Raw genomic sequence first — 16,604 nt, 5'->3', positions numbered from 1 at the left:
TAATGGCTGTGTGTTGAGTTATTTTGAGGGGACAGCAAATTTACACTGTTATACAAGCTGTGTCACATGGGAGATACTGTGTGTATAAAATATATATATATATAAAATCATAGTTTGTAGAGGCTATACCTTTCATACAAACCAATTAATATACACTTATTTGGATTTTTTTTACCAAAGACATGTAGCAGAATACATATTGGCCTAAATTTATGATGAAATTTGATTTTTTTTATTTGTTTCTCATTTGATATATTTTATAACATATAGTAGAAAATGTATTTACTTTTTCAATATTTTTGGTCTTTTTTTTTGTTTATATCTTAAAAAATAGAAAACTCAGTGGTGATCAAATACTACCAAAAGAAAGCTCTGTTGGTGTGAATAAAATTATATAAATTTAATTTGGGTACAGAATAAGGAAATACTAAATGCTGAAGATTAGGGCCAAAACAACTAATTATGAAATTAATCGATTACTATTTCCATAATCGATTAATCGGCCAGCGGATTAGTTGGCCAGCGTACGGAACGCATTATTTGTTTACATATCAGGTATTGCAGAAATGCACTACGGTTTATTTCACATGGTTTCCTATGGGACACGTTCACATCTCTGCTTTTTTTTCAGCTGCTGCGTATTTGGAAAGGGTCAGGGATATTTTTAATTCCCATAATGGTGCTTTTTTGGTTCAATATACTTCAATAGAGAAGCATGTAGTGCGTTTTTGCAGCAATTTTTGTTTTTAACCGCTTCAGCCCCGGAAGATTTTACCTCCTTCCTTGTCCAGAGCACTTTTTGCAATTCGGCACTGCGGTGTTTTAACTGACAATTGCGCGGTCGTGCGACGTTGCACCCAAACAAAATTGATGTCCTTTTTTCCCCACAAATAGAGCTTTCTTTTGGTGGTATTTGATCATCTCTGCGGTTTTGATTTTTTAGTGCTATAAACAAAAAAAGAGCGATGATTTTGAAAAAAACACGCAATATTTTTTACTTTTTCCTATAATAAAAATCCCCAAAAAATATATAAAAAATTTTTTTCCTCAGTTTAGGCCGATACGTATTCTACATATTTTTGGTAAACAAAATCGCAATAAGCGTATATTGATTGATTTGTGCAAAATTTATAACATCTACAAAATAGGGGATAGTTCTATTTTTATTAAAAAAATTTTTTTTTTTTATTAGTAATGGTGGTGATCTGCGATTTTTATCGGGACTGCGACATTATGGCGGACACATCGGACATTTTTTACACTATTTTGGGACCATTTATATAAAGTATGGTGCGCTAATATCCTAAATATTGATGTAGATAAGTGCTCTATGTTATAGTGATGCCTATTAATTACAAACCACTGTATAAAGTGCCAAGTGCCTAAAAATAGATAAATATATATAAATATGCTAAATATTAAATGTGCACAATTAACTAATTTCCACTATAGTGGTAAACACAACAAAAATATATATATAGAACAATCACAAGCAAGGATGGATCCTCCTAATATAATTACCAATGAACTAGATACCAACAGTATTGATCAGTAAACAGCAGAAATTAATTTTGGAAAGTTCTGTACATAGTTGATTCCTGCTAACAGAAAACTGTGGCCAGGTGAAGAGACCTAAAAATCAGTGGCAACAAATGAAAATACCAGATCTTCCAAAGAATGGCTATCGCATGCGATGGCTTGCAGACGAAATTTAAACAGCTGGTTTTGTCACTCTTTACTACTGATATCTTTAGTAGAAAAACATGTGAAAAGAGAAAACAATAGTGTAATATTGCAGAGACTTGTGTCAGCTGTCTCAAGCTGATACACTCACATGTATTCACTGATATAACAGCGTGTGTAGCAGTCAGGCTTACTCCTCCTCCTGATTGGCTACTGAGTGATCAGTCACTGTGATCACTCCTCCTCCTGATTGGCTACTAAGTGGTCAGTCACTGTGAAGCCCGCCCCTGTATTTCTCTCTGTGAATGGAGGGGAAAGATACATTGTATCTCTCTCTCTTTCCTTGCAGACAGAAAAAAAAATGAGTGTTTTTAAAAAAAAAAAAAATAATAATAATAAATAAATAAAAACTAAATGAAAGGGTGACGGTGACAAAAAAATAAATAAAAAATAAATAAAAGGGTGATGGTGACAACAAATAATAATAATAAAATAAATGAAATAAAAGGGTGACGGTGAAAAAAAAAAATGAATAATGAAAACTAAATTAAACGGGGACAGTGACAAAAAAAATAATAATAATAAAAAATAAACAAAATAAAAGGGTGATGGTGACAAGAACATGAATAATAAAAACTAAATAAAAGGGTGATGGTGACCATATTTTATTTCCCTTACAGTCGGACGTACAGCCGAAGCCGATCTAGAAGTGTTTCTTACCGTCGTCGCAGAAGATCCAGGTATAGTGTCCGGTCCCTTTTCATGTACTGATATCACAACCTCAGGAGTTGGTCACCTCTGCTATTATAGTAGATTTAAATCCAATCACTAAAATCTTATATAATGTTTAGAGCTCAGCTCCAGCCTTCCCTTCAGTCTTGCACAGTAGTACCGGCTCCTCTAATGTGCTAAAAATTGCTCACATTTCACTGCACACTGTGAGCTTCTCGCACTGTGCGTTAGAAGCTGCAGGAAGTCAAAAAAAAGAACCCATCTCATTTCCTGGCTGGAGGATGCCCGCTATCATCTAGCCCTGACTGTCCCCAGACCCACCCTCTTCATTCAGTCAATTTTCAGTTCTTTCAAGCGGAATTCCAGGCTATAACTAATCTACTCTTAAATCTGCTCCCATCCTTATTCTAGCAACCCTGTAGAACAGGAATATGCAAACTGTGGCCGCCCTCCAGCTGTTGCAGAACTACAAGTCCCATGAGGCATAGCAAGACTCTGACAGCCACAAGCATGACACCCAGAGGCATGATGGGACTTGTAGTTTTGCAACAGCTGGATGTCCACAGTTTGCATATCCCTGCTGTAGAAGGTTGATGTTTATACTTACCTATTCTGTGAGCGTTCTTGTCATGTGATTTCCACCCCCTAGCGGCCAGTTTCAGAGGAAAGGAGAGATCGCTAACCAGGGCCGAACCCTGCCTAGACCAGGGATATGCAATTAGCGGACCTCCAGCTGTTGCAGAACTACAAGTCCCATGAGGCATAGCAAGACTCTGACAGCCACAAGCATGACACCCTGAGGCAGAGGCATGATGGGACTTGTAGTTTTGCAACAGCTGGGGGTCCGCTAATTGCATATCCCTGGCCTAGACAGTGACGTCACCCATAGGCTTACTATGGGGCATCCACTGTCGGCTGCCCCTCCTCACCTCTGAAGCCAGCCGTTGGGAGCCGATCACGTGACCGGAGCACCCTGAGCAATAGCTAAGTGTATGCATCTTCCTTCTACTGGGTAGTTATAAGAGGGGTGGGAGCAGATTTAAGATTAGATAGTTACAGCTTGGAATTCCATTCACAATCATGGAGACTGGATCATGGAGCATCACATTGTGGGTGTTACCTGGGTCAGTCTGTCTGGAAATGGCCATTCCTTCAGGCTGACATCCACCCATCAAGGCCGTGTGATATTTGCATAACTCCTGCAAAGAGCCAGCCCCACTGATTGCATCAGGGTTCCTGAGAGGAGTACTGAGGCTGGGTGCTGTGATGTTTTCAGGAAGTTGTGTACAGGCTCCTCCCACCAGCCATGATCTACCTACATTGCGTAGAAAACCCGAAAGACCCAGTGAAATGTCAGGTCCAGAATAAGGTATGTAATGAAAACTGGTTTTGTTTAACCTTTCCCCACCGGCCATACACATATATGCAGCCGCCGCTGGGCAGGTAGGCTGGGCAGGTGGGCTAAGTGGTCGTATATATGCGTCTATAAGGAACGGTATACCTGTGCGGAGAGTACTCAGCACAGTAACTAAAGTGTCACGGGAATCTCCCAATGCATACTTGTGATCAGGAGCTTCCAATCATGTGACAGCCAATTACAGCAGTCGTATGATTGGAATGGCCAATCATTGGTATGGCTCAAGTTGCATCAAATCCACAACAAAATGGTGCAGGACCCTTTTTTTTATTTTGCCGCATCAAAATCACATCACATGAGTGTTCACAACTTTGCAATCCGATTCTGGCAATCGCACTGCGTTTTACGAGCTGTTTCAGGGTGTCGCTAATTCGCACCTGCAGCAGATCACATGGGCGCCGTGCATTTTAGTTTTTTATTGAAATAATAACTTGTAATTATACCATGAGCCTCGGTTCACACTGATGCAATACAGGGAACGCAGTGAATTCTGTGCGTTTCCCGCACAGCATTGAAATCGCACGGCGCCCATGTGATCTCTTGCGGGTGTCGATGTTAAATTAACAACACCTGAAGCAGCTCGCAAAACGCAGGGCGATTGCCAGAATTGGATCCCATGGGTGTGAACACTCAATGCCACGTGCCTGATGAAGGGGCCCTGCATGGCTCCGAAAACGTCGCTTCTATTTATTTTTTTGATACTATGTGATTCAAATTTTGGAGATCCTGGTGTGCTGGTGACACTTCATTCTCTTGAACACTCAATGCGACACGATTTGGGTGCGGCAAAAAGAAAAAAAAAAAGGTCCTGCGCCATTTTGTTGCGGATTGGATGCAAATTCAGCCATACAAATGATTGGGCATTCATATCATGTGACTGCTGTGATTGGCTGTCACATGATCGGGAGCTCCTGATCACAGATATGCATTTGGAGCTTTCCGTGACACTTTAGTTACTGTGCTGGGAGCGCACCCTCCGCACGGGTATACCATTCTTTATGGATTTGTAAACACACATGCGATGCAATTCAGGTGCGGCAAAAAAAAAGGTCCTGCACCATTTTTTGGTGCGGATGCGATTTGAGCCATACCAAATACAGTTAGGTCCATATATATTTGAACACAGGGACGATTTTCATACTTTTGTCTCTGTATGCCACCAGAATAAAATGAAAACAAAACAATCCAAATAAATTTGAAGTGCGGACTTTCAGCTTTAATTCAAGGGGTTGAACATAAATATCAAGTACAAATTTTAGGAACTGCAACCATTTTTATACCCAGTCTAAAAATGTGCCTGTGCCCAAATATATATGGGGCTTAACTGTACATGGCTTAAATTGCACCACGCAGACATCGCATGTGAATAGGAATGCGGTGCGATTTCTGTGCGAATCACATGCGATGTCCCGCAACACACAAATGTGAACCTAGGCTCAGGATCTTTCTTTTCAGGCACTTTCTGTTCTGTGATATGATATGCATGTTTAGCCCTGGTCACCATCAAGAAGCCCACCTGACAACACAGGAGCACAATTGGGAGACAGGGGACAGCGTGTCAGAAGCAGAACCTCCAATGAAGAAGCGGGCCTTTTTAAATCATTTGTTTGATTACACATATTACAATCTGATGGAACAATCTTTTAGATTTACCCACAGCTGAGTAGCAGGAGGGCCCCCTCTCACTACAAAGCTGCCTGTAAATCTAAAGGACCTTTATACAGAGACATTTTAGAGTGTGGCTAGTGTGCTTCAATGTTCTTTTACATTTAGAAGTCTTAGTTTTTTGCTCTGTCTCTTCCTACAGAAGCCGGTCATACACTTACGACAGCTACAATAGCAGAAGTAGGAGTCATAGCAGAAGTCCGACCTACCACCGATCACGCAGCTATGACAGGAGGTCTAGGTGGGTAACTAGTACCAAGGAGTGTTGTTGGGTCAGTGGTTCTAAACCACCTGGCCGCAGCCTCCGCTCTGCTGTGTTTTAGATAGGGGCCTAATTGAAGTGGACTTTCAGTGGACAGCTGCAGTGTCTCCACTCTGTTGCCAGGTTTTGCAGAGTGGTAGTGGGTGCCATGTGCTGGATCGCTGAGCTTTCCATCACCAGGCACTTCTCCATTAGGCATCACAAGGAGGCATTGTTCATCATTGGCTCCCTTGATGCACACCTGCCATTAGTGCCCAAGAGGGAGTAAAGTCCCCTACTTCCTGGCTCCCCAGTCATTACCATCCCAGCGGGTACCCATGCTGATAGCAAGTCTAAAGTAAGTGGGGGTGGATGCAATATCTGCTGCAATCAGCCTCTGCTTACCCCCTAAGAGCCTCCAGCCAGTGGCAGAACCCGCCAACCTCTTATAGCAGTGATGGCGAACCTTGGCACCCCAGATGTTTTGGAACTTTGATGCTCAACTACACCGCAGAGGGCATAAGCATGATGGGAAATGTAGTTCCAAAACATCTGGGGTGCCAAGGTTCGCCATCACTGTCCTATAGTGACCCCTAACCTCCCACAGTGCTCTCCAGTCTTCCACAGTGCCACTGCAAAGCCCCCCAACTCCCACAGCTGTCCCCTTTCCCCTCACAGGACCACCAAGTCTGCTGCAGATTCCCCTAATCGCCTCCAGAACTCGCATCTACCCACAGTGACAACCAGACCCACCCAGAAAATAAAGCTTTGGTTACGATACTCATCTAGAGTTTTCCCCAGCAGTACCTTTTCTTGGCCACAAGATGTCCTCATTCTTCCTGGTTGAGTGATGCTGCAAGACTGAGGACTCTATGGTGAATGCTGGGCATCTTGGCCCCGCCTCCTTAGATGCTATCACCATGGTGCCCATAAAGTAATTTTAAAGTTTTATTTTACTTTTTTAAATAACAAACGTCATACTTGCATGCTCTGTGCAATGGTTTTGCACAGAGAAGTCCCTTCTTGCCTGCTGCCGCTCCTGTTTTTTCCTGCCTTCTGAGTACCCCCCCCCCCAACAAGCCCCTTGCTAGGGGGGTTACTTGTGCAGGCTCACCCCCAAGCCCCACTTGCTGCATCCTTAGACAGAAGGGCTTTGCCCCCACGTCCCGTACCCCAGCCGCCTGGCGTATCGGATGACAGTTGGATGCAAACACACAGGCAGTCTGTTTACATCCGACCACCCATAGAGGAAAGTGGGCTGTGTCCGCTCTGCATCAGCGGGGCAGACACAGACCTGTCATCCACCTGCTGAGTTGGGGATCAGTGGAGGGATCCCCTGCTGAGCGGGTGGATCTGTTGGCGGACTCTGCCAATGTGAAAGGGGCCTTAGACGCCAATACACAAAAGCAATACAATGAGCATCTCATAGGGAGGTGCAGCAATACAGCAAACCTCAATACAGCGTACATCACATATTAAAAAAAGCATTGGTGGCATTACATTCCCAGATCTGAGTAGGCTGTGGTGAGGCGACTCTCGGTCCAGCGATTTCATACTCTAATCAAACGTTTGAGGTTTCTTCCGGAGCTCAAAAGTTAACTGATGTATTGTGGAGATTACCATTAATCAGGGTCTTCCATGTGTCAATAGAAAGCTGTGAGCCACCCTTCCAGGGCATAAGAATCAACTTTTTAGCATAAAAGTATAAGATGCGTAGCGGGCATTTATCTAATTTAGAAAGTTGAAGGTCCGGACCACTTTTATTTACAGTTTACTGGTGCAGAAAGTGTCACCAACCTCATCAATTCAGCACCGATCTGCATCTATAAGGACCTGAGAAGAGGTGAAGATGATGAAGACGACCCTGCAGTGACTGATCTAAAAAAAAATGTAGTAAATGTCAAGTATAAAAAAAAAAAAAAAAAAAAAAAAGCATAAAATACAACCAGCAGGGCAACAAGGGGGATACGTGTCCAAAGCTGAGCTTCAAAGACTTTACAGGGTCACTTTTAGGCTACTGCTCCTCAGGTCTCATCAATTTTTTTTTTTCTCTTTAATCTTTTACAGGAGTCGCCGGTCATCGTACAGCGGCAGCGATCGCAGTTACCGCAGACGCCAGCGGTAGAAGTTACTGGTATTCGTCCTTCTCTCTTCATCGAGCTGGGCACGCGTCATGTAGATCCCACTGTTCACGTAACATCCTTGGCCGTGTTTTTGTTCTTCCTCTTCATGGTCACGTGGAGCCGTTTACTATGCCGGAGAGGACAGATATTGCACAGTGCAGTAAACCGCTTCATTGCATGGCATGGATGAGATGTTTAAGTCTTTATTTGTTGTCCTATAATAAGGGTTTACTGAGCAGCCATTGGTCAACTGCCACGTTTGAGTTTGCCAGGTAGTTAGAGATCGGAGGCTGGACAGGAATGCCGGGATGCAGTTGCCCAGCAAGTGAACAGCAGTGTCCATTGCAGCTTGTCTGCCTTTTTGAAGCCAACGTCGTGACTCTTCTTTGACTATTGCTCATTAAAGCCCAACTCTGGGCACAATAAACACCCCCTGGTTCATTTTGTATTACATTCTGTTGCCTTAAGCTCAACCCCCTGTTGTGCAGGCTTTCTTCTACGCTGCTCTTTTACATGCCAGGATGAGTACAGCCCCCCCTCCAGGCCATTTACAAAATAATCGCAGCTCCGGTCTTCAGTTTGTGAATGGCCAGGAGGAGAGGGAAGCAGAGACGCAGTCGTAGTGGTAAGGGGTATATGAGACCTTCAGGCCAGAAGTATGAGGGATGTGGGGGGAGCTGTACTAATCTCAGCATGTTAAATAGCAGATTTCTGTAATGTAGACCAGTGGTTCTCAACCTCAATGTTCAAGTACCCCCCAACGGGCCATGTTTTGGGAACTTCCCTTAGATAAAATAGCTCTGATCAATACCATGTCATTGATATTGATTTAAAGCAGCTGTGCAAAGTAAAGGAAAACCTGAAAACACGGCCCGTTGGGGGTACTTGAGAACCACTGATTTTGAAGAAAGTCTGCATGATGGGGGTTGTTAAAGGGTTAGTTCACCAAAAAACTGCCTATGCAGATAAGGGGCACCTGTAGATGAAAACAATCTGTACAGCTTTGACCAAAGGTAAATAAAGCCATTGCTATACCTATAGGCCATTTATTTACCTTCTGAATCCTGGCCAATAAACTCCCAGTAGTTGAATCATTCCATCCTGCCCCTGTTGCTAGGATGTTGCTAAAATGCTTCCAGCTGATTCAAACCTTGCATGCGCTCTCTCTCCCTTGTCGCAGTAGCTCTGAGCTCAGCGATGGAAGACCCCTAGTGGACAGTGCAGGTTTGAGAACTCGTTCCTTGGATGGTGGTGGTGAGTAGAGATGGGCTCAGGCGTATTCTGGATCTTAGTCCCAACCCACCTGCCCGATCCTGCCAGGAAGCCTACACTGCACACCGCTAATCCCAGGCATTGTCAGCTTCCTGTCGGGATTGGGCAGCTGGGTTGGGACTAGGATCCCGAACATGCCCAAGACCATCTCTAGTGGTGAGCAGTAATGGCTGGGAGCAGGCATGTCTTAACACATGGGCACCCCTGGGAACTGCCCACGGGCCCCATGATAATCTTGCATTACATCATACCTAAATTATTTCTTTTTTTTCCTGTATCCAGAACATAGTGTGCAGCATTATCCTCTAGAACAGTGGTTCTCAACTCCTGTCCTCAGGACCCACTAACAGGACAGGTTTTAAGTATTACCTTGGGGGGGAGATGCAGACTAGAATACTGCAATCACTGAGCAGAAAATGATATTACCTGTCATGCATTTCAGTTATCTTGCAAACCTGGCCTGTTGGTGGGTCCCGAGGAAGGGAGTTGAGAACCACTGCTCTATAACCAAGCACATAATTATTTGGTGGTTTATTACATCATACTTGCCAACTGTCCCGGATTTGCTGGGACAGTCACGCTTTTTACTAAGCTGTCCCGGAATGGCTGCATCTTGGAATCTGAGCTGCGGGTACAGCAGCAGCCTGTCACTGGACTAAGTCTACAATTCGAAATGACATCTGGCCCCCAACACACCCCCCCCCGCTACTTTCCGCATGCAGTGTCCAGTGCTTTACAGGGGTTAAGGAAGAACCCTCAAGGTGGAGCATCTTACTACTGCTGCTTGTGTGGGCAGAATATGTACTGCTCCAATTACATGGGATGAATAGAAGAGGATCGGGGGCCCCAGTGAATTACTTTACACACAGGGGCCCATGATGCTACTAAAATGGCATTGGCTGGGAGTGTCTAAGCAATGTCCTAGCAGCAAGGTAGGACAGGAAGATGCCATCTGCGTGAGTTTTTCAGCCAGTCTTCATGAGGTACATAAATGGCCTACACCGATAGCAAGGACATTATCCAACTTTTGAGACAGGTGACCCTTACCTCCATATGCAGTTTTTTGGTAAAGGTGAACTAACCCTTTAAGTTTGAAGCAATGCAAGGTATAACCAGGGTAAAATTCTTCTGCCTAGAGTTGGGCTTTAGCATTTCTTTTGCAAGGTGTTAATGGTTGTGGGACTGAAGCGCGCACCTTCCATGTTCCCTGAAGACGGCACGGGAGAATTTTCCACTTGATGATCCTGGAGATTATTAAATATTACTGTGAATGAACTTCCTTTACTCTCGGGATTCTGGTGAACTGACTGCAGTCTGTGTATTGTGTTTTGCGTTGGCACATCTCTCAGTATTTCGTCTCAGCTGAAATGTTTACCAGTTTTGTTGGAGATCCTTGGACTGTGGGAATGCGAAGACTTCTGTTCATTATTCTCTGTCCGCTGTCTGAGCTTAGTCCAGGAAGACTCTTGGAAGCTGCTTTCTGATTGGTGGTTTGGCAGCCACTACTGACAATGAGCCTTTGTTATTAAAGCTGAACTCCGGGAATAGTAAATACTGTCTAAATCCATTCATCATGTGTATTCTTCTTAAATCTTGGTGTATTTCTTCCGGATCTGTGCAGCAATCCAATGTGAGACTTTTACGTCGGGTAATAAAGACCGCTCACTGCTGCCCTCTCTCCTTGTGCAGTGTGACTGGTCTTGTCTCCACCCCCTCCTGTAGTTTTCTGCACGCAGCCTGTAGTGGGTGGAGCCTGCTGGGGCCCTCCCACAGCTCTGCTGCCTCCCCTTGTGCAGGGTGGCTTGTCTTGTCTCCGCCCCCTTCTGTAGTTTTCTGCAGGCAGCCTGTAGTGGGTGGAACCTGCTGGGTCCCTCCCACAGCTCTGCTCTCTGCACAGGCTATGTACAGCACAGTATGGATGTCACTGCTACTTTTTACAAGGTTATATCTAGGTTTGTATAGACATTTCTTGTGCCTGGAAGTCAGTTTTAAACAGGAGGAGAGGAAAAGCAGGCCTGCTAAAACTTTTTTTATATATATATTTAGGTTGGGGAAGTGTTGGAACAACAGCAGAGCACAACTGTGACTTGTGGTGGGGAAAAAAAAGGCCCATGTGTGTTTTCTTGTCCACAGCTCCGTCTGTGATGAAATGGTTTGCCTTAGCACAACGTGCGTGATCGGACATATGGAAAGTTTACTCTATGGACTTATTACGATGCAATTTCCCGTTCTAAAATCAGCCAAGCCTAGGGATCCCCATGGAATATTTTAAATGACCAGTTTGTATTTATCTAGAAGGCTAAACGGCTAATCAATCAAAAATATCTATTAAGAGAACTGGATCCACAATGCTTAACCTTTATGTCACATTACTACTGGAATTAAGTGCTACAACCTGTCAGGTAATAGTTTCAAGAGTAATCTCTTTAGAAAAAGTCCTTCATTCTATAGACCAGCCGTTCTCAACCAGGCTTCTATTGAACCCTAGGGTTCCTCCCAGACGTTGCTAGAGGTTCCTTGAGCTGCAACTGATTGACCTCCTATTTGATGGTCCCTCTATAGTTCCAAGGCCAACACCACTTGGCAGAGCCAGCTGCCTGTACCCAATGATCTTTTTATGTGTCTGTGAGGTTTGCATTTTGACCACCTCTGTAAGGAGGAGGCCATTCTTCTCACTGATCACCAATGTAAAGCGCATTCTTCTCACTGATCACCAATGTAAGGAACATTCTTCTCACTGATCACCAATGTAAGGAACATTCTTCCCACTGATCACCAATGTAAGGAACATTCTTCCCACTGATCACCAATGTAAGGAACATTCTTCCCACTGATCACCAATGTAAGGAACATTCTTCTCACTGATCACCAAAGTAAGGAACATTCTTCTCACTGATCACCAATGTAAGGAACATTCTTCTCACTGATCACCAATGTAAGGAACATTCTTCCCACTGGCCACCAATGTAAGGAACATTCTTCTCACTGATCACCAATGTAAGGAACATTCTTCCCACTGGCCACCAATGTAAGGAACATTCTTCTCACTGATCACCAATGTAAGGAACATTCTTCCCACTGGCCACCAATGTAAGGAACATTCTTCTCACTGATCACCAATGTAAGGAACATTCTTCCCACTGGCCACCAATGTAAGGAGCATTCTTCTCACTGATCACCAATGTAAGGAACATTCTTCCCACTGGCCACCAATGTAAGGAACATTCTTCTCACTGATCACCAATGTAAGGAACATTCTTCCCACTGGCCACCAATGTAAGGAACATTCTTCTCACTGATCACCAATGTAAGGAACATTCTTCCCACTGGCCACCAATGTAAGGAGCATTCTTCTCACTGATCACCAATGTAAGGAACATTCTTCTCACTGATCACCAATGTAAGGAACATTCTTCTCACTGATCACCAATGTAAGGAACATTCTTCTCACTGATCACCAATGTAAGGAACATTCTTCCCACTGACCACCAATGTAAGGAACATTCTTCCCACTGGCCACCAATGTAAGGAGCATTCGTTTCACTGGCCAACAATGTAAGGGCATTCTTTTCACAGACCACCATTATAAGGAAGTAATTTTTCCAAATTAACACTAAAAGGAGGTCATTTTTTCCAATGGTCACCAATGTAAGGGGCGTTTTTCCACTAACCTCCAATAAATTGGTTTTAGTAGGGGTTCCCCGAGAGCTGAATATTTTTCCTAGAATTATACGTACCTGCTCTGTGCAGTCGTCTTCCGCCTGTCCTTTTTATAGATCGCTTCTCATTGATGGAAGTTATAGTATAGCTTCTATGAACGGAGGAGTGGGGACAGGAAGGGCAGAAATAGTCAGCACTCTAACTAGTGCCTATGACAAGTTCAAACTAAATTGACAGGTGCTGCTGAAGGCTCCACTGGGTTCTCTTCTGTGTAGCAGCGGCTTGGAGTGCAGACAAGGACAGAGCTCTTCCCAGCTCTAGACATTTAATGGAAAAGTCCTGGAAGTTGCTCATCTCTGCAAAACCCCATAAGAAGCGATATGACAGCCTCAGCCCAGGCTCCAACCAGGACATGACCTAGTTGGAGCCCGGGCTGAGGCTGTCATACACTTTCTTAGAGGGTTTTGCAGGGATGTGTGACTTCCAGAACCTTCCCATTTCCATTTAATGACCAGTCCAGCCAGCTTAACCCCCACAGCACCAGAACAATTACCGATATGGGGTGGTGGAGGTGGAGAGGACTTTGGATTTCTGTAGGGAGAACTATTTGTCTTGTTGATCACTACCAGTCAGCTTGTCCCTTTTATCCTCCAGGAGTGAAGGAGTAAAAAATAGTGCCAACCCACAAAAGCATGTCATATATTATACGATTTTCCCACAGGTTGAGGGAAAGAAAATTGCTCGATTTCCACCATCAGCGTTGATGAGGGAATCCCTCCCAAAGTGCTTTTATGTTCTGCCGGCAGGGAGCTTTCCCCACCTGCAGAATACAGTGATCGCTGTTGGTGGCTTTAGATGCCATTGGTGATCCGGTGGAAAAAAAGACAAGTTGGTTGTACTGAAGTTGATTGATGGATCGATTTCAGTACAACCGGCCTGCTCATAGACCAGTGGTCTCCAGACTGCGGCCCTGGGTCCGGATGTGGCCCTTTGCTTGCCTTTTTTCCCATCCTTTGGGGGGGTAGTATTCTTTTCACTGAGATCAATGAAGGGCACAATTCCTCAGAAGGAAACCAACGACGGGGCACAGTTCCAACGGCACCAACAATGGGGCCAATGATGGTTTCATTGGGATGGGGCCCAATTCCTCCCAATGAAACCAATGATGGGGATTGTTTACTCCCACTGATGCTGGGACATTTTGTACTCCCAGCCTGCCCATAGACCAGTGGTCTCCAAACTGTGGCCCGGGGGCCTGATGTGGCCCTTTGCTTTTTTTCCAGATCTTGGGGCAGTAGTTTATTCCTTGGTACCAAAGAAGGACACAATTCCTCCCAATGACACAACAATGGGGTGCAGTTCCTTCCAATGGCACCAATGATGGGGCACAGTTCCTTGCAATGGGGCCCAATAATGGGGCACAGTTCCTTCCAATGGCACCAACAATGGGGCCCAATGATGTGCCACAGTTACTTCTAATGGCACCAATGATGGGGCACAGTTCCTTCCAATGGCACCAACAATGGGGCCCAATGATGGGCCACAGTTACTTCTAATGGCACCAATGATTGGGCACCGTTCCTTCCAATGGCACCAACAATGGGGCACAATTCCTCCCAATAAAACCAACAATGAGGCACAATTCCTCCCACTGACACCAATGATGGGGGATTGTTACTGGGATTGGTACTCCCAATGGCCACAGTCCAGCCCCCTTAAAATCCGAAGGACAATAAACTGGCCCTTTTGTTTAGAAAGTTTTGAGAACCCTTCCATAGACAGATCAAAATTTGGCCAGTTCCTTCTGAATCGGCTCCATCTCGATTTGTGTGTGGCCGACTTGAGTGGCGAGCATGTAGGGAATCGCAAGGCTGGCTGAACAGAATCATGATAAAAAGTTCCTACATATTACATCCATACGTAGGCCCCAAAACAAAGTATCAGTGCAGCATTCTAAGTACCTCTCTTCTTTTTGCGGTTGTAATTGTGCAGTGCTGGCGGGGGAGGGGAACGGATCTCTTGGTAAGGCCAGATCTACACACCAGGCTTCAGAGTATTATACCCAAGCTGCCTTGATCAACTTCAATCTAAATATGACATTTTCTTTTCTTATCAGATTTAAATAGTGTTTGTGACACTCTCAAAGAGTGCTTTGTATATATTTGTGACTTGCACAAAGTATGTCTTTTTTTTTTTTCCTTCCCTTTCCTTCTTTTCTTTTTTTTTTTTTTTTTTTTTTTTTTGACTTCCTGCAAAACTTGTGTTACATGAAATGTTAACACCATCAATCCTTCGCCTCTTTCTTTGTGCCAAAATTCTTAAGGATTTAAAGGTCAATTCCATTCTCCGATGGGAAGTGATAATGGAATATTCCAAATGAATTCCTTATTTGATTAGAGACGGTTGTGACTATGGGTCGCCCTTTATCCTTTTTGCTTTTTTTATGCTTTTTTTTTTTTTCTCTCTTCTGCATTGTAAATGCACATCCTCTTTTTTTTTTTTTTTTTTTTGCATGGCACAGCTATCTCCCCCCCCCCCCCCAACCTGCCGGTGTACCCATTTTCTGTTGTACCTAGAAGCTGTTTTTTTTTTTTTTTTTTTTTTTTCAGAAGTCTAATTTTTAAGGATTGTATACAGATGAAATGTATTGATTTCCTTTTTCGTAATGTTTTGTTTCTGTATATTTTTAAAGGGATGTTCCATTGAAAAAAAAAAAAAAAAAGTGTAACCATTTTCAATCCTGAGAGTCGCATGCAGCAGCTGGGGCGGAGCGCCCCCCAGTGGGCCAGCCTTGCTTCGGGGTGATTTAACCCATGCTGGGTTCTGTCAGGTGAACGGCAAGCCAACAGGGTGCCAATACTTGGATCTCCCAGCAGGTGACTGGCTTATTGAAGTCTTAAAGTATTTCTCGGAGGGGGAGGGTGGGTGCCCTGGGGGGGGGGGGTGCCCTTGGGGGGGGGGGGGGGGGCGCCCTCTCCTGAGTGTTGGTCCTAGACCTAGAATGAAGAGGCCTTACACTTTAATGATGGATAAGGAAAACCCCTTTTTACGTTTCATGAAATGTTTTCTTTATGAATTGTTTGGATTTGGGAGGGGTGGGTGTACTTTTTTTTTTTTTGTGTAAATATATTTTCGGCTTTCTAATCCTTTTATGATTTTCAAATACCTTGTATGTAAAATGGTATTAAAGATATTTACTCTGACTTGTTGTCTGTGCCTGTTTTATAAAGGACCTTTCAGTAAATCATCCAATCATTCCGGTCACACTATACACCAACAGAGATGGTAAGAGAAGATCGCAGTTTAACCACCTAAAGAACGGGCATTTTCTGGCGCTTTATGTGAAAATCTGTTTTTTTTTTTTGCTAGAATGGGAGTTCTAACTAATAAACATTATATATATATATATATATATATATATATATATATATATATATATATATATATATATATATATATATATAATGTTAGTTAGAACTCCCTCGGAAGGGGGGGTGCCCTCTCCCGAGTGTTGATTCTAGACCTATATATATATATATACATATAAAGCAGAGGCCCTAGAGAATAAATTGGTGGGTTTTGCAATTTATATATTTTTTTTTTAATGCAAAAAAAACAATACATAACCCAATTCTTTTTGTCAAAAATAAAAGATGCAAATAGACACCAAACATGTCACGCTTTCAAATTGTGCACGCCCGTGTAATGGCCACAAACAGCGTAAATTTTGCTACCGGATAGTTATTTTTTGGGGGGGTTTTTTTGCTAGAATGGGGGTTCTAACTAATAAACTTAAAAAAAAAAAAAAAAA

At 43.6% G+C, this 16,604-nt stretch overlaps 1 protein-coding gene across 3 annotated transcripts in view; it reads left to right on the top strand.

Moving 5' to 3' along the window:
* Positions 1-13,558, top strand: part of NKTR (natural killer cell triggering receptor) — a 92,314-nt gene extending 78,756 nt beyond the window's left edge. For 2 of the 3 annotated variants that reach the window (XM_073629485.1, XM_073629486.1), the window contains 3 exons: positions 2,364-2,423; positions 5,640-5,738; positions 7,806-13,558. In XM_073629485.1, coding sequence (XP_073485586.1) covers positions 2,364-2,423; positions 5,640-5,738; positions 7,806-7,863 — 217 coding nt within the window. In that variant the 3' untranslated portion in view covers positions 7,864-13,558. Of the gene's footprint in view, positions 1-2,363; positions 2,424-5,639; positions 6,258-7,805 lie in introns of those variants that run through there. The other variant, XM_073629484.1, reaches the window with a different exon arrangement.
* Positions 13,559-16,604: the final 3,046 nt, after the last annotated feature.

This window comes from Aquarana catesbeiana, linkage group LG05 (assembly GCF_042186555.1).
Source record: "Aquarana catesbeiana isolate 2022-GZ linkage group LG05, ASM4218655v1, whole genome shotgun sequence".
NCBI lineage: Eukaryota > Metazoa > Chordata > Amphibia > Anura > Ranidae > Aquarana > Aquarana catesbeiana.
Note: the sequence above shows the minus strand (reverse complement) of the source record. Positions and strands in the feature narration are given on the sequence as shown.